Source organism: Elephas maximus, chromosome 10 (genome assembly GCF_024166365.1).
Source record: "Elephas maximus indicus isolate mEleMax1 chromosome 10, mEleMax1 primary haplotype, whole genome shotgun sequence".
In the NCBI taxonomy this organism is placed as follows: domain Eukaryota; kingdom Metazoa; phylum Chordata; class Mammalia; order Proboscidea; family Elephantidae; genus Elephas; species Elephas maximus.
The window spans coordinates 16,349,775-16,368,118 of NC_064828.1; the positions used below are offsets into that span (position 1 = coordinate 16,349,775).

Here is an 18,344-nt window from a genome sequence, read left to right on the forward strand (position 1 = left end):
TAGACTTCGACCAAAACAACAGGTTGCAATAATAGATTGTAGAAGCAGACAGGAGAACCCAGCTGTCTTATATTAACCCAGCTATTCAAAATTTAAAACAATGCCACTTTTCTCCCTAATTTTTTAGGGAAAATGTTTAAAAATGTGTTATTTATGTTAACATGTAATGGGTTTATCATTATTTTAAAATGAATTGATATTTACAGTATTTCTCAGTGTTAATATGGTAATTATCAATAGATATAATCCACATAAACAAAAGCTATTCTGGGTTCTCAATTTTAAGAGTGTAAAGGGGAACTGAAAGCAAAGAGTTTGAGAACTGCTGGTTTAAAAGATGTTTTGGCTGAGGCTCAGCTCTCAAGGTCAGGTCAGGCGACTCAGGATTACAGTTATCAGGAAACAGGGTATCATAGGTGAGATGAGCTATCGGCCCAATTTATGTCGTAGTATTTGGGTTCTGTCTGAGCTCCTTCAAAATGCCTGCTTGTAAAGGGAGCCTGAGAATGCTAGATTGGCAGTTGGACGTTAGACCTAGAGGCTATTGCATCTGAAGTATGTAAACAGTAAGATCTGCAGAGCCTCCTTATTAGTAAGGTCAGTATTCTTTTTGGATAAATTTGTTCCCTCGAAAACCATCTCTTTTCTTCCTTAAAGAGGAAGTGACAGGGATCATAGGGCAACCCCACTGGAGGTTTTGGATTTTCAGAAGTTGCTGAGGTGGGCCTTTCTTGTATAATATGCCATTTCTAATGACCTAACAAGTGGGGGTGGTGCTGAGAACTTAAATATTTGAGCCAAATTCTCATCTTTCTTCTGACTTCACAGAGGGAGTATTGCCTGATGGTTAAGAGCTTTGGGTCTATAGTCATTGATTGGGGTGGAACCCAACTCGGACACTTACTGGTTATACCACCTTGCGTATGTATGTAACTCAGTTCCAATTTAGCGCCAGTTGACTAACTTATAAAATGGAGACAGTAATTAAACCACCTCACAGGCTTTTGATGAGGATTAAGTAAGACAATGTATTTACGTAAGGGTCTTAACACCATGCCTAGTAGGTAACCCTATACATGTTAACTTCGAGTATGATCATTAATCGTAAGTTAAAATTTGAATGGCAAAAGTTCCAAAGAGTCCCTAACTTTAAGTAAGTTACCATCAATTACCCACAACAGACGGGAGGGCAGAGAAAACAGGTGTCTGGTGCCATGCAGGACTTGTCTGAGTTTGTTTCTATATGTTGGAAGCACTTTGTGTCACTTGTGAGATGCTGTTTTTTCAGTGTATCTATTTGTGTACGTGCCTTCTGTCTGGGTTAGTCTGAAGCAACTTGAGGATATTGTCTGTGTCTTATTCCCTATGTGTTAGTTATACAAATAGAAGTATAGCTGAATGAAGGAGAAAGAGATTAGGTTTTGAAATAATAAGAGGCCTACTTCTGAATTCTTATGTTATAATTTATTAGCTATTTGAAAGGGCCCAGTTGTGTCAACTGTAAAATAGATAACATGTCTATTTCATAGGAGTTTTAGTTAATTGTATGAGAAAATACACATGAAAGCCCCTCATAAGTCAAGATATATGGCACTAATATTAGTTAGTACTATCGGCCAGAAATATTTGTTGAATCAAAGCACCAATAGTAAATACAAAACAAAACTTTATGGTTTTACTGAATATCAAACTCATTCCTACTTTCAACACAATATAGATGAACCCAAATTAAACGAATTAGATTTTAAACTTCAGGATGCTATTAAGAAGATGAAGAGGCTTGATAAAGTATTGGTGAAGAGACAGGACAGAGAAAAAGAAGTTAAGAAGCAAGGTCTAGAAATGAGAATAAAGCTGTGGGAAGAACTTAAGGTAAGAATTGTATAACCATATACTGACATGTAAGAAACAATTTCCTTTAAGATGAGCAAGAAAAGCGTAGACTGTAGCGTAGTGGTTAATGTGATTTGCCTGTGTTGATTTATTTTGGAGGTAGTGGGGTGTGTGTGTGTGTGTGTGTGTGTGTGTGTGTGTATGAGAGAGAGAAAGTGGGAGATGGAGAGGGATTTTTCTAGAAACAGAGAAAGTAACTTGGTCTGCAGCATTCCAGACTTCAGACACTGTGCTGGTGTGTTCATTCCCTGTGCACAGGCCCAGTAGACACCTCTTACTGGTGTCCAGCTAGGGCTCCTCCATCTCTGGAATACAAAGGGGTGTGGTGGCTACTTTCATCCAAGTATATATGTCTGCTTTATCTTCAGGGAGCTTAGAATTTAAGGTTTGGAGCTAAATAGACAAATACACAGAAATTTGATCCCCTGGTTAGCATTATTACTTCAGACCTTTATGTCATATGTAAAAACAGTTCAGCAAAATAAAACAGAGCAAGCCTTTGTGACAAACAAGCTGGGGAGTCTGCTGTTTCATATGTTGGCCAAGATCTCTTCAGGAAGCTGCAAAGTGCTTGAAGTCTGGGACCATGCTCTGTTTTGCTTTTGTCTCCACAAATTATAGTAGTAAATTTTCTTTTTGGTCTTCTCGAACCTCTTATTCTCTGTAGTATTAAGTGGTTGGTCATGTTGGCATTGACTTGGTTTATAGCCATTGGCTCATATTTGAACTTTATCCCTCAAAGGAACATCGCAATAGCATATTGGGTTATTTTTGGTAAAGTCCTCCTTGATCAGTTGACTGATTTAGGAGGATTTTCGTAGACAATAGTATGAATTAAGGAGGACCACTGGGATAGGAACAAAGCAACATTAAAATTGCAATGCTTAAAATTAGAGAAATAATTTAGGTCAATTTTAGTACAAAAAGCCTGTCATTTATTTATTTTCAATCTCAAAGCAAGTTTTTACTTGCTTTCGAACAAGAATCATAAATGTAAACATAATAAAACACAGTATCAATCTTGAAATGTCTAAAATTTCGATTTGATGGTGTACCTTTATGAGTTACTCATTAGTTCTAGAAATATGAAGCAGAAACTTAAGAAACTTTAAGCAGAGTAATTATCATACAATGGTTTACATGTTCTCCAACTCTACCTGAAAATACCGATGGACAGAATATCTCTGGAACAGGGACATTAACAGATTTCCTAATTGAAGGAATAAAAATAGTCCGAGCCTTCTTGGTAGTATGGACACTGTTGAGAGGCATGTTAGAATTCAAAAAAATATCACTTAGTATAGCCGCCTTTTCCCCATGTTTAAACTTTCATTTCTCTTTCATTAGTCTGCAGAAAACAGTGACGCTTTGCGAAGTAATGAGGAGATAGAAAATACAAAAAAGTTTTTGGCTTTGACTGCAGCATCAGAAGAAACTGTTGGTGAGTAAGACTGAGGTGTCATTTGTCTTTATATTTATCTCAGTCATAGAATATTTAGATTAAAGTAAAATTCCCAGTCAGATTTCTTTTTCTCTTTGTGAGTTTAACTCTTCTTGAAGGGAAATAATTGATCACATTAGGTAGGATTGTATAGAACTACCCTGAGCTTAGGTATATTTCAAGGGTCTTCATGGGCTTGTATCTGCCCAGAGGTGAAGGGGACAGGGCAGAGAAAAGTGGAAGATAGACGAAGCTTGTCTTTGACTTTACTTCCCTTCTATATGAATAAAAGTCTTTAAAAAGCCCAACCCCTTTGACTAAGTAATTTCTCTTCTAGGAATTTATTTGAAGCTAATAATGCAACAATTACCCAAGGATGGCCAACGAAGCATTATGACTAATTGAAAAAATGAGCAAACAAATAATCTAAATGTTCATCAGTAGGGTCTCAACAAACTGTGGCACACTCATGCAACGAATTAACGTGGGACCATTAAAAATGAGGAAAATTGTTCCAGTTATCAACTGTTACGTAGCAAACCACCCAAAACTTAGTGGTGAACCGTAATAATTATTGCAGGATGCAATAATTATGGGTGAAAGTTTAGGAGAAACAGGGTGTTTGCATAGTGTTATAAGAATGCATGGGGGTGGTGTCTGACCTCTAACTTCACAAGGAGGAAGGAGAGTCAAGATCAACAGCCCAAGGCTGGCTCCTGTGAGGCAGAGGTCAGACATGGGTCCTCTGTCCGCCATCTGACACCAGCTGCCCCTCCCATGGCACTCTACTTCTCTGCCTAGTTCCATAATTCATTGCAATGGCCACACAGAACTCACAGACAATACTTACAAGTATGGGGTATATTAGGGAAGTAACAGTTACAGTTCAGGCTCGGGAACACCCAGGATACAGTTCTTCCATTAGCCTCTTCCCAGCCGTGCTTGCAGGCACACCTCTCCCTGGCCCTTGGCCTCTGCCCGAAGTCACTCAGCTTTCTGTCTCCCTGGGCTGGGAAGCCCACTGTGCTGTCTCCTGCTGCCAGGTCTCTGCTGCTGGGTTTCTGCTGCCGCTTCTCTGCTGCTACTTCTCTGCCACCACTTCTTGCCATCTTCAAGGTTATAGCTCGCTCTCTGTCTGCTGGTTCCAGGGGCTTCTGGGAGTAGGGACCCCGGGTCCAAAGGACGTGCTGGCTCCTGGCTATTCTTCCTTGGTGGTGGTGGGAGCTTCTCTTTCCTGTCTCTGGGATGGCTCATTTCAAGCCCAGTGGGATGGCAAAACCGACTGATCCCTTTAATGGGCTACAATTACCATATCTGCAAGGTCTTGCCTAATCACTTGAGTGAGAGTTATAAGACCATAGCTAGAAAGGCCACACAAAAGTGATCCATTGCACTGTAGTGTTATAGTATTTCCCCAAGATATTATTAATTAGAAAGGAAAAATAGTAACTACAAAGTGGAGAAACCCAGCAGACACATGGTCAAGGTCGAGATCTCAGTAATAAGACATGTCAGCAGCATGTGTCCCTGATATGACACATTGGGAGGGGCATATCGTTTCTGGAGAATTCTTGCCAAAAAAGCATAACCTAAACCTAATCATGAGAAAACATAACCCCAAATGGTGGGACATTCAACAAAAGAACCCCATTACTCTCCAAAAGTGTCAAGATCATGAAAGACTGAAAACTGTCACAAATTGCAGGGGATTAAGGAGACATGACAACTGAATGCAATATGGGATCCTGAATTAGATTCTGGGAAAAAAGGATGCTAGCGGAAAAATGGGTGAAATCTGAACAAAGTCAAACTGTAGTATTGTATCAATATCAATTTCTTAGTTTTGATGATTATACTATGGTTATGCAAGATGGTAACATTGGGGGGATCTGGGTGACAGGTTTATGGGAACTCTGTGTACTATTTTTTGTAACTTTTCTGTAAGTTTAAAATTATTTGAAAATAAAAAGTAAAAAAAAAAAACCCACACAGTGACATTAACAAATGACCATTTCACTTTACTCGTGAATGCTCATGATTCCGTGGGTCAGAAATTTGAGCATGACACAGTGGGAACAATTCGTCTCTGTTCCATCGTGACTAGGACCTCAGTGGGGGTGACGTGGTGCGGCTGGAGGCACCCAGAGCAGCTCAGCTGGGGCCCCAGGTCTGGCCTCGGTTATTCTCTGTATGGTGTTTGTTGGGGCTGAAAAGTCCAAGATTGTTGTGTTGTTAGTTGCCATTGAGTAGGCTCTGACTCAGGGCAACCCTGTGCACAACAGAATGAAGCATTGCCAAGTCATGCGCCATCTTCACCATGGTTGGTATGCTCAAGCCGATTGTTGTGGCCACTGTGTGTTTTGATTGCCTTCCAACCTAAGGGGCTCATCTTCCAGCACTGTGTTGGACAACATTGTGTTGTGATCCACAGGGTTTTCACAGGCTAATTTTTGGTTGTAGATTGCCAGGCCTTTCTTCCTAATCTGTCTTGGTCTGAAAGCTCCACCCAAACCTGTCTACCATGGGCGACCCTGCTGGTATTTGACGTATCAGTGGCATAGTTTCCAGCATTACAGCAACATGCAAGCCACCACAGTATGACACACTGCCAGATGGATGGTGGATCACTGAAATAGCTGAAGATAATTTGTGTAAAAAAAGTACTAATTCTTATATTTCCTTTCGTGTCTATTAGTAATTCTATACCTTCATAGCTATAGGGTCACTATGATTCGGAGTCGACTCAAGGGCACTGGGTTTCACTGGGTATGGGTATACCTTCATAGAATTGAGGCTACACCCCTTATTCCAAATTAAAAAAAAAAAAAGATTACATCAGGAATGTGATTCTTGATATTATAATATCTCAGGATCTGTAGTCTAGAAACAAGGAGCTAAATGTTGTTTTCTCTGATAGATGAAACATTTCTTAAAGGTTAGGCCTGCTCTGAGGGAGCGATGTAGGACGGGCTTCTGTGTAAGGGGGTCCATGGTGGCCTTTTAACACTAGCTTTTTCCATCACAGAGTTCACTACTTAGTGAACTTTTGGCTCCGGAGGGCAAGACATTTGTTTTTGGTTGCCCTTTAAAATCAATTCAGACCTACCAAACACGTTTAATTCTTAAGCTGTGTGGCGTGTATGTTTGGCTTAAACCCATAGTGCGCCCAGTTGTGTCTCCTGACCATTGTAGGCCCTGTAGACGTTTAGAGTAATGTTAGATTAGTACTGCACTTAATGAACTGAGAGCTAAGGTGACAAAGGGCTTGAAAGTTGTGTTCAGAGAGAATCATTGCCTTAAACATGATCACATTACAGTTTCAGTTTTCGATTTCAAGCTTTTAGTCAATTAGCATATGTCGGCAGTGTTTATTGTGTGCAAAGCATAAAACACAAAAGTAGGGGCAATGTGAAAAGAAATGTGAATAAAAGATACTGCCAGGTGAACCAAATGTCTGTTCCCCTTTGTTCTTGCTACTAGCTGTCTAGATGAGTTGATCATACTTGATCAGTTCACCAAGATGAAGAGACAACATCATTGTCTTCCTGGCTTCTTCAGATTTAATTAGAATGTTTTTTGATCACTCTGTTTTTATAGAAAAACTAATTCCTTAATGAAATTTTTTGCTGGTTGTTTACATCATAGGTACGCGTTTAATCCATTGCTGTTGAGTTGATCCTGACTCATAGCAACTCTATAGGACAGAATACAACTGCCCTATAGGGTTTCCAAGGAGTGGCTGGTGGATTTGAACTGCTGACCTTTTGGTTAACAGCTGTAACTCTTCACCACTGCACCACCAGGGCTCCAGGTATGCATTTGGCAGTCATTTATTGCCACAAAAATCTGATTTTTTAAAAAAAGCTTTAAAAAAGGAATTACTATTTACTGTAGGCTGCATTATATATCTTTTTTTCATTCCACAATGGTAGCTACGGTTTTTCTAAAAACTTCAAAAACAGAAACAATAGATCTCAATGTAATTTAACATTTAGATCCATTAATACATGTATCAATGCATTTGACAATACATATATTAAATTAGGAGATATGTTATTGGTACCCTACCTATAGGTTTGTGTGTTTTTTGGTTTTTACAGGTAGCAAAGGAGCCCTGGTGGTGCAATGGTTAAGTGCTTGACTGCTAACAAAAAGGTCAGTGGTTCCAACCCACCAGCTGCTCTGAGGAAGAAAAGACCTGGTGATCTGCTCCCTTAATGATTACAGCCTAGAAAACCATATAGGGCAGTTCTACTCTGGATGGCACACAACAACAAGGACAGGTACCAAAGAGGAAACACCAATTACCACCTTAAGAAAGGCATTATTAGCAGAGTATTTTGGCTGTATATATGAAAGAATGTGTAGAAATGCAGTTCAATTTGACCACATAGCACTGATTTTTAAAAGTATCATATTTCTACCATTACAGCATAGCCACCTTTTGTAAGATAGTGTGAAACTGCTTTATACCTTCTACTCTGAGATTAGTTTCTCTCCATGTTACTTACTGGACTTCAGCTACCCTTCTTAATTTAAAAAATATTATAAAATTAAAAAATTGTTTCATTCAAATTTATATATATTATACATTTTTAAATAAAATGTTTTTATAAGGCTTATTCCACTAGCTGTCTGTCAGTTTGTCTACTGTGGCTTGCGTGTTGCTGGGATACTGGAAGCTATGCCGCTGGTATATCAAATACCAGCAGGGTCGTCCCTGGTGGAGAGGCTTCAGCAGAGCTCTCAGACTAAGACAGACTAGGAAGAAAGACCTGGCTGTCTGCTTCTGAAACAATTGGCCAGTGAAAACCTTATGAGTAGCAGCAGAACAGTGTCTGAAGTAGTGCTGGGAAATGAGCCCCTCAGGTCGGAAGGCCCTCCAGATATGACTGGGGAGGAGCTGCCTCTCTGAAGTAGAGTTGACCTTGATGACGTGGATGGAGTCAAGTTTTTGGGACCTTCATTTGCTGATGTGACATGACTTAGAATGAAAAGAAACAGCTGCAAACATCTATTAATAATTGGAATGTGGAATGTACAGTGTATGAACCTAGGAAAATAGGAAATGGAAAACATAAAAATGAACTGGAACACATGTGTTCCATTTCATTTCAACAAAAAATGAAATGGAACACATAAACATCAATATCCTAGGATTTGTGAGCTGAAATGGACTGGTATTAGACATTTTGAAGCTGACAATCATAAGGTCTGCTATGCCAGGAATGAAAACTTGAAGAGGAGTGGCATCCCGTTCATTGTCAAAAAGAATATTTCAAGATCTATCCTGAAGTACAACGCTGTCAGTGATAGGATAATATCCATATGCCTACAAGGAAGACCAGTTAATAACACTATTAGTCAAATTTACACACCAGCCGCTAAGGCCAAAGATGGAGAAATTGGAGACTTTTACTGACTTCTGGAGTCTGAAATTGATCAAACATGCAAATCAAGATGCATTGATAATTACTGGTGATTGGAATTTGAAAGTGGGAAATAAAGATAAGTAGTTGGAAAACACAGCCTTGGTGATAGAAACAATGCCTGAGATTGCATGATAGAATTTTGCAAGACCAATGATGTCTTTGTTTTTCAGGGGACTATACATGTGGACCTTGCCAGAAGGAATACACGGGAATCAAATCAACTACATCTGTGGAAAGAGACAATGGAGAAGCTCAAGATCATCAGTCAGAACAAGGCCAGGATGCAACAGTGGAACAGACTGTCAATTGCTCATATGCAAGTTCAAGTTGAAGCTGAGGAAAATTAAAGTAAGCCCATGAGAGCCAAATATGACCTTGAGTATATTCCACTTGAATTTAGAGACCATCTTAGGAATATATTTGATGCATTATACACTAATAACTGAAGACCAGACGAGTTGTGGAATGACACCAAGGGCATCATACGTAAAGTAGGAGGTTACAGTAAAAAGACAGGAAAGAAAGAAAAGGCCACAATGAATGTCAGAAGAGACTCTGAAACTTGCTCTTGAATGTGGAGTAACTAAACAAAGGAAGAAGTAATGAAGTAAAAGAGCTGTACAGAAGGTTTCAAAGGGCGGCTTGAAAAGACAAAGTATTATAATGAAATGTGCAAAGACTTGGAGTTAGAAAACCAGAAAGGGAGAACATGCTTAACATTTCTCAAGCTGAAAGAACTGAACTAAAATTCAAGCCTCGAGTTGCAATATTGAAGGATTCTATGGGGAAAATGAGTTGGAATCGACTCCGTGGCACTGGGTTTGGTTTGGTTTTTGATGGGGAAAAATTGAACGACGCTGGAAGCATCAAAAGAAGATGGAAAGAACACACAGAATCACATTGTACCAGAGAGAAATGGTCGATGTTTAACCATTACAGGAGGTAGCATATGATCAAAAACTGAGATTACTGGAGGAAGAAGTCCAAGCTGCACTGAAGGTGTGGGTGAAAAACAAGGCTCCAAGAATTGACAGAATACTAGTTGAGATTTTTCAACAAATGGGTGCAGTGCTGGAGGTGCTCACTCGTCTATGCCAAGAAATTTGGAAGACAGCTGCCTGGCCAACCAGCTGTAAGAGGTCCATATTTGTGCCCATTTCAAATAAAAGTGATCCAACAGAATGTGGAAATTATCAAACGATATCATTAATATCACATACAAGTAAAATTTTGCTGAAGATATTTCAAAAGCGGTTGCAGCAGTGCTTTGACAGGGAACTGCCAAAAATTCAAGCTGAATTCAGAAGAGGATGTGGAATGAGGAATATCATTGCTGATCCCCGATGGATCTTGGCTAAAAGCAGAGAATACCAGAAAGATGTTTACCTGTGTTTTATTGGCTATGCAAAGGCATTCGACTGTGTGGATCATGAACAAATTATGGATAACATTGCAAAGAATGGGATTTCCAGAATGCTTAAATTATGCTCATGAGGAGCCTGTACATAGGCCAGGAGGCAGTTGTTTGAACACAACAGGGGATACTGCATGCTTTAAAGTCAGGAAAGGTGTATGTCAGGGTTATATCCTTTCACCATACTTATTCAGTCTTTATACTGAGCAAATAATCTGAGAAGCTGGACTATGTGAAGAAGAACACAGCATCAGGATTGGAGGAAGACTCATTAACAACCGGTAATACGCAGATGACACAACCTTGCTTGCTGAAAGTGAAGAGGACTTGAAGCACTTACTGATAAAGATCAAAGACCACAGCCTTCAGTGTGGATTACGTCTCAACATAAAGAAAACAAAAATCCTCACAACTGGACCAATAAGCAACATCATAATAAATGGAGAAAAGATTGAAGTTGTCAAAGATTTCATTTTACTTGGATCCACAATCATCGTCCATGGAAGCAGCGGTTAAGAAATCAAACAATGCACTGCATTGGGCAAATTTGCTGCAAAAGGCCTCTTTGAGGACTAAGGTGCACCTGACCCAAGCCATGGCATTTTCAATCACCTCACATGCATGCGAAAGCTGGACAATGAATAAGGAAGACAGAAGAAGAACTGATGCCTTTGAATTATGATGTTGATGAAGAATATTGAATATACCATGGACTGCCAGAAGAACGAATGAATCTATCTTGGAAGAAGTACAGCTGGAGTGCTTCTTGGAAGTGAAGATGGCTAAACTTTGTCTCATGTACTTTGGACATGTTATCAGGAGGGACCAGTCTTGGAGAAGGACATCATCCTTGGTAAAGTAGAAGGTCAGCAAAAAAGAGGAAGACCCTCAATGAGATGGATTGACACAGTGGCTGCAACAGTGGCCTTAAGCGTAACAATGATTGTGGGAATGAGACCGGAATGGTCAGTGTTTCGTTCCGTTGTACATAGGGTTGCTATGAATGGGAACCAACTTGATGGCACTAACAACCACAACAACATGAGGATTATTATGAAAAGAAATATTTTGCTGTGCTTTTCTGTATAGGAAGCCCTGGTGGCATAGTGGTTAAGTGCTACAGCTGCTAACCAAAAGGCCAGCAGTTTGAATGTGCCTGGTGCTCCTTGGAAACCCCGTGGGGCAGTTCTGCTCTGTCCTGTAGGGTCGCTATGAGTCAGAACTGACTCCAGGGCAATGGGTTTGGTTTTTCTTTTTTTCTGTATAACTGTATTTTCTGTTACCAGGAAAGAACAAAGAACTTGTAAATTGTCCGGTAGGTGGCAGCATCTAGTTGAAATACAGTGTACTTTAAAGAGAATCAGATCTTAAAGAGCTATTGCCAGACCTATTTGGAGTTGAACTTTAAACATAACACGTACAAACATACCAAAGCTTACTTTCTACCTTTGTTATCTCTTTTTTTCCCCCTTTAAACAAATGGACCCATTCTTAATATGAGAGTATTTTCCTTTTCATATTCCAGTCAATTTTCCTTGACCTCGTCTATAAGAGTTAACTTCAAGGACTTTGGGGTGGTGGCTGAGTGGTAATTTGCAACCTGTTTTCCAGCCTCCCAAACACAAATCCATCCCAGCCTCCTTCTAACAACACAAATAACCAACAGGAAATACATGAAAAGGTACTTGTTGTTCGGTTGTGTACTCAAGTTTTATTTTTATGTGCTAAACACAAATGAGACCTTGACTCTAAGAGAAAGCTGAAAACCACATGAAATCGATTATGCCACGTTTTGACTTAATAATCCAGGGGCAATAATGTCTAGTTTAACTACTGAGATTTTGAAAGTACTTGCTGGAGCTTGCCAAAATATTTGAAAAGTCTCTCCCACCTCATTATTGAGGAATCACTTTTATTTCTAGAGGAATGTTGTGGAAATCAGAACTCTTTATAACACGCAGGAGTTTTCCCTCAGTTTTAGCATTTATCTAATGGATAGAGGTAGAACTCAATATTCCCAGAGGCAAATACATGTAGTGATAGGCCTGTTTGTTATCCGTGTTTTCATTTTGACAGCGGTTACTTTTTTAGCTTTTGTTACATTTCCTTCTTGTGTTAAAAAAAAAATGTTAGCAGCTCCAAATTAGAGAAGCATGCAAGCACAAAGCAGCAACATCTTAACGAATTAGGCTTCTCAAAATGTGTGACTATATCTGTCTAGGTGCTTTTTCTGTGAAATTCAGATACGTGATACTTCACATATGTGAAATTCAGATATGTGATTAAATATTCCAAAAGGTCTGATAGCCTCTGTCTACTCTTGTTTGTCTGCAGAGGACTGAGGGGTAAAATCACATAACTGTGCTGACCGGCACATTCAAGCACCTAAGTTTTTACCTCTGTTGGGTTCTTAGCATTGCTTGGCAGCCTCTTTTGCATTCCTTAAAGTGGTTGTTCCACACTGTTACTGTGTGCTTGACCTCCCATATTGTTCTGCAAGGCCTTGACTCTGGTAGTCTTACTTTCCAGAGAAAATGGATCTGCTGGGTGGGAGTTGCTTCCACATTCTTTCCTTTTACCTGTAGTCTTCATTCTGACTGTGTTTTGCCATCCCCTTCTTCCCTCTTAGGTGGAGGGAGGGTACTCTTGTTTTCCAAGATCAAAGTCAGTGACATCCTGTCCCTTTCCTCCTGCTCCTGTTCCACCAGTCATTCTATCTCTTATCTAGAGCTTCGAGCTCTCTTCTCCTGTGGCTCCTTCCCTTCAGTTTACCATGTCCACATCTTCTAGCTATGAAACAGAATCAAAGAGCCACCCAACCAACCAATAAGCAACAAAACATACAAATAAAAACTCTTCCCTCAGCCCTTCATGTTGCTTCCAAACAGCTTCTTCCTGGTTTCTCTCCTCTCCTTTAAAGGCCAGAGTTCTTGAAAGAGTAGCTTACACCTACTGGGTCTACCTGATCAACTTCCATTTACTTCTCAACTCCTCAACCCATTACAGTCTGTATTTTCTCCTATCACACTACAGAAATGACTTCATCATGGTCCTCCTAAATTCTAAATCTAGTGACATGTTTCCAGTTTTTATCCTACTTGATAACCTCTGTGGCATCACAGTTGGTGATTTTTAGCAAAGTAAAAGTTTTTCCTGGACTTTTGATTTCATGCTGATTCTCTTTTTCCCTTGCTCCTTCCCATTTCCAACTTCCCAGGGCTGAAACCTGTTCTTCCTCTTTTAGGATATTTGAACAGCTTTTAGTCTTGTCATCTTGTCTTCCTGGTATTATTATCTTCTTATATAATCCTTGCGTTCATTATCAATTGGTATGTTACATTTAACCACCAAACATAGCAGCTTAAAACAATGCACATTTATGATCTCCCAGTTTCTGTGGGTTAGGAATCTGGGAGTAGCCTAGCTGAGTGGTTCTGACTCAGGATCCATCATAAGGTTGCATTCAGCCTGTTGGCCAGGGCTACAGTCATCTGAAGGGTCACCTGGACCTGGAGAATCTGCTTCTAAGCTCACTAACATGACTGCTGGCAGAACTCAGTTCTTTGCTGCCTGTTGGCTGGAGATCTTAGCTCCTACCACATGAACCTCTCCATGGGATACCTGAGTGTCCTCACAGCATGGCAGCTGGCTTCCTTTAAAACACATAGTAAGTGCTCAGTAAGTTGAGCAAATTATTGAGTAATTGAGTAAATTAGTCCTGAGATTACTAGGTAACCTCAACAGGAACAAATGTCTCCTATATATGATCTTTCACACATCAGAGAATTTTTGCAGGTTTCATACATTTATTAGCTATTCATAGGTTATTTACCTTGGTTATCCATAGGCTGTTTACTTATTATTACCCTGATTAGTGTTTATCCTATTCTAGTTTTTAATGCGTTATTAATTATATAGAGAAGAGCTAGTTCGTAATTTGTTTTCTCTGTTGACAATTAACTAAATTATTAATTCTAATTATCTTTAATTGATTTCTTTGAGTCTTTTAAGTCTAGGAATATATCACCTGGAAATAATGTTAATTTTTGTGTCTTTTTAAAAATAATGATTCTACTCTGAGAACTATAAGGACTTAGTGTTGAAATGTATTGGATACATTTCAATATCACCTTAAATTAGCATGAAGTTTTTCTTTCTTGACAAATTTAATATTTTAAAACTTACAGATTTTGAATACTAAATCAGCCTTTTATTCTTGGGCCAAGCCTTCTTGATTACAGAGAATTATTCTCTTAATTTAGTGCTAGTTTGATTGGCTGAATTTCATTCAGAATTTTTGCATCTGTACTTAGCAGTGAGATTAGCTGTGTGTGTGCGTGTGTGCATGTGTGTGCTCTGTGTGTGTGTGTGTGCATGGTGGTGTGGTGGAGGTGGGGTGCAGCAGCGGAGGTGTGTGTGTCTGCTTGGTCAGGCTGTGCTAACTTCATAAAATGAATGGGGGTGTTGTTCATTTATTTCTGTGCTTTGGAATGGTTTACATAACATGGGGATTATCTGTTCCCTAAAAATTTGAATGATTTCACTGGAAAAACCATCTGGTTCAAATGATTTTTTGGAGGTAATTCTCTGACTCTTAGCTGATTTCATATTTGCTATTCAATTTCAGTTTACTCCTTCTGGAGACAATTCTGGCAACACATCTGTTGTATCACTGAGAGGTATCCATTTCACTGAGATTCAACATTTTATTAGCGTAACATTTATATAGTATTCTTTTATAATAATTCTCCTTATTTGTATACCCCCATTCTTATTTCTAATTTTGCTCGTTTGCTCTTATTTGAAAAAAATATGCAGTTTTTAAAAATAAACTTTCCATTTTAGAGTAGTTTTAGCTATACTGAAAAATTACAAAGATAGTACACAGACTTACTATACACCCCACACCCAGTTTCCTCTTTTATTATTATTTTAACAATATTTTATTGTTTTGGGTGAAAGTTTACATAGCAAAGTGGGTTCTCCTTTAATAATTTTTATACAAATTTTTCCATGCCATCGGTTACAATTGTTGCAACATGTCAGCATTGTCATTATTTCCATTGTTTGTTCTGTTTCCATTTATCTGGCTTCCCTTCCCTTCCTTGCCTTTTCACCTTTGCTTTTGGTCAGCTCATATAGTTCATTGTTTAAGGGAGCGTATTACTCACGGGTGATACTATTTATTTTATAAGCCAATCTATTATTTGGCTGAAGGGTGACCCACAGCAATAGCTTCAATTCCATGTTCAAAAGTTATGTTAGAGTGATAGTCTTGGGGGTTCTGTAGTCTCTATTGGTCCAGTAGTTCTGGCCTTTTTAAGGAATTTGAGGTTTGTTTTGCATTTTTCTTCCATTCTATCTGAGACCTTCTATCGTGTCCCTGGTCAGAACAGTTGGTATTGGTAGCTGGGCACCATCTAGTTCCTCTAGCCTCAGGTTTGAAGAGGTTGTAGTTTGTGTGGGCTATTAGTCCCATGGGTTGGATTCTTCTTTGAACCTTTGATTTCCATCATTTTCTTTTGCTCTGTATGAGTAGAAACCAATAGTTGTATCTTAGATGGTCACTCACAAGCTTTTACGACCCCAGATGCTAGTCACCAAACGATGTAGAACGTCATCTTTGTGAACTGTTATAACAGTTGACTAAGTTGTCCCCCGAGACTATGATCCTAAGGCCCTTGAGCCGGTAAATCAATCCCTCAAGTTGTTCAGATATGTCTAGGAAGCCTCCATAACTGTGTCACCTGTGTGGTTTGTTAGATATGTAGATGTATATGTGCAGCACACGCAAATGGGTATGTGCATATGCCTACAGATACACTTATACATGTGTGTGCATTTACTCATGTATGTCTTTCTACACACATGTATATATCCACATCTTTTACCCATGTAACTGCACACGTATTTCTTGGTTGTATTTACTGTTGTTGCAAAATTGAATATAACATTTACCATACTTGTCCCTTTTTCTTGTGTTTTTCTTAGTGCTGTTATTTACCTTGGTCATGTTGTGTTGACTTCACCCATATTTGGTCCTGTCTTTCCCATCACCAAAAGTAACAAGTGTCTACTATCTAGTAAGTGATCCCTAGTAAGCATCAAAGAATTTGCTTTCTGTATATCTACCCTTGATCTTTAATAATTCAGTCATACATATTTGTCTTTTTGTGATTGACTTATTTCACTCAGCATAACATCCTCTAGATTCATCCATGTTAACAGATGTTTCACGAACTCCTCATTATTCTTTATGATTGCATAGTATTCCATCGTGTGTACATACAAACCACAGTTTGTTTATCCACTTATCCGTTTATAGATGCTTAGGTTGTTTCCATCTTTTTGCTTTTGTGAATAATGCAGCAATGAACATAGGTGTGCACATGTCTATTCATGTCACTGCTCTTATAGGATATATACCTAGGAGTGGGACCATAAAGTATTTCTATTTCTAGCTTTTTGTAGAAGCACCATACTGTTTTCCATAATGGTTATACCATTATACAGTCCCACCAGCAATGTATAAGAGTTCCAGTCCTTGCCCCCCTCCCCTCATCTCATTTCAGCATTTGTCATTTTCAGTTTTTGTGATCAGTGCCATTCTTGCAGGGGTGAGATGGTATCTCATTGTAGTTTTTGTTTGCATCTGTCTAGTGGCTAATGATAGTGAACATATTTTCGTGTATTTGTTGGCTGCCTGAATGTGTTCTTTGATGAAGTGTTTGTTTATGTCCTTTGCCCATTTTTTGATTGGATTGTTTGTCTTTTTGTTGTTGAGTTGTTGTAGTTTTCTATATATTTCAGAGATTAAACTCTTATCAGATATGCCACTGCCAAAGATTTTTTCCAGTCTGTTGGTTCTCTTTTACTCTCTTGGTAAAGTCTTTTGATGAGCATAAATATTTAACTTTTAGGAGGTCCCAGTTATCTGTTTTATCTTCTGTTGTTCGTGCATTTTTAGTTGTGTTTGATAGGCTATTTATGCTGAAAATTAGGTCCCCTAGTTTTGACCCTATGTTATCCTCCAGAAACTTTATAGTTTTAGCTTTAACATTTATGTCTTTGATCCATTTTTAGTTACTTTTTGTGCATGGTGTGAGGTATGTTTCATTTTTCTGCATAGGAGTATCCAGTTTTGCCAGCACCATTTCATTTGTTAAAGAGACTCAGTTTCCCCTTTGATTAACATCTTATTTTAATATGGTTCATTTGTTACAATTAATGAGCCAACATCGATACATTATTATTAAGTAAAGTCCATATCCTAATATCCTTTTTCTGTTCTAGGAGCCCATCCAGGATACCATATTACATTTAATTGTTCTCGTTTCCTGTAAGTTCCTCTTAACTGTGACAGTTCTTCCCTTATTTCTGATGATCTTGGCAATTTTGAGAAGGACTAGTCAGTTATCTTGAGGAATGTCTCTCAATTGAGATTTGTCTGATGTTTTTACTCATGATTAGACTGGGATTATAGGTTCTTGGGAGGAAGACCACAGAGAAAAAGTACCATTTTCATCTCATCAAATCAAGGCCGTGTAATGTCAACATGATTATCGCTGTTGATGTTAACCTGGATCACCTGACTGAGGAGGTGTTTGTCAGGTTTCACTACCATGAAGTTACTCCTTTCTTTCACTTTCCATGCTATACTCTTTGGAAGTACACAGCCCACACTTAAGCAGGGCAGAGTATCTACATAAATTATTTGTAGTCTTCTGCACAGGAGATTTGTGTATTCTTCCCCATTTATTTTTTCAATCATTTATTTATATCAGTACAGACTCATGAATATTTATTTTTTACTTTGGGTTATAATCCAATATCACTTTATTTTGTTGCTCAAATTGTTCCAGCTTTGCCATCGTGAACTCCTATGTCCCACTGATGTACTCTCATTGTTATGAGGTTTTGTTTTATTTTTTGAGTACTTTCTTACATTTTTGCACTAAAAGTTGCTCCAGGTTCATCCTGTATATTTTCTATCTGAGTCCTAGAATCAGCGAGTCCTGGGTCCTTTCACTGGAAAATGGGATTAGAAGCCAAGGTCTGGGTGCTAGGTGTGCTTGTTGCTACTAGAGTATCATTGTTAATAGGTCCTCTCAGCTGACAGAGCAATGAGATATATGTGCGTGTGCTAACCTGTTATACACATAGT

At 38.8% G+C, this 18,344-nt stretch overlaps 1 protein-coding gene across 7 annotated transcripts in view; it reads left to right on the forward strand.

Moving 5' to 3' along the window:
* Window positions 1-18,344, forward strand: part of FSIP1 (fibrous sheath interacting protein 1) — a 173,805-nt gene that overhangs the window by 11,869 nt on the left and 143,592 nt on the right. For 4 of the 7 annotated variants that reach the window (XM_049897837.1, XM_049897839.1, XM_049897843.1 and 1 more), the window contains exons 4-5: window positions 1,718-1,872; window positions 3,241-3,334. The exons of 2 other annotated variants lie outside the window; for them this stretch is intronic. In XM_049897837.1, the coding sequence (XP_049753794.1) occupies window positions 1,718-1,872; window positions 3,241-3,334 (249 nt within the window). The remainder of the gene's footprint in view (window positions 1-1,717; window positions 1,873-3,240; window positions 3,335-18,344) is intronic. One more of the 7 variants, XM_049897844.1, reaches the window with a different exon arrangement.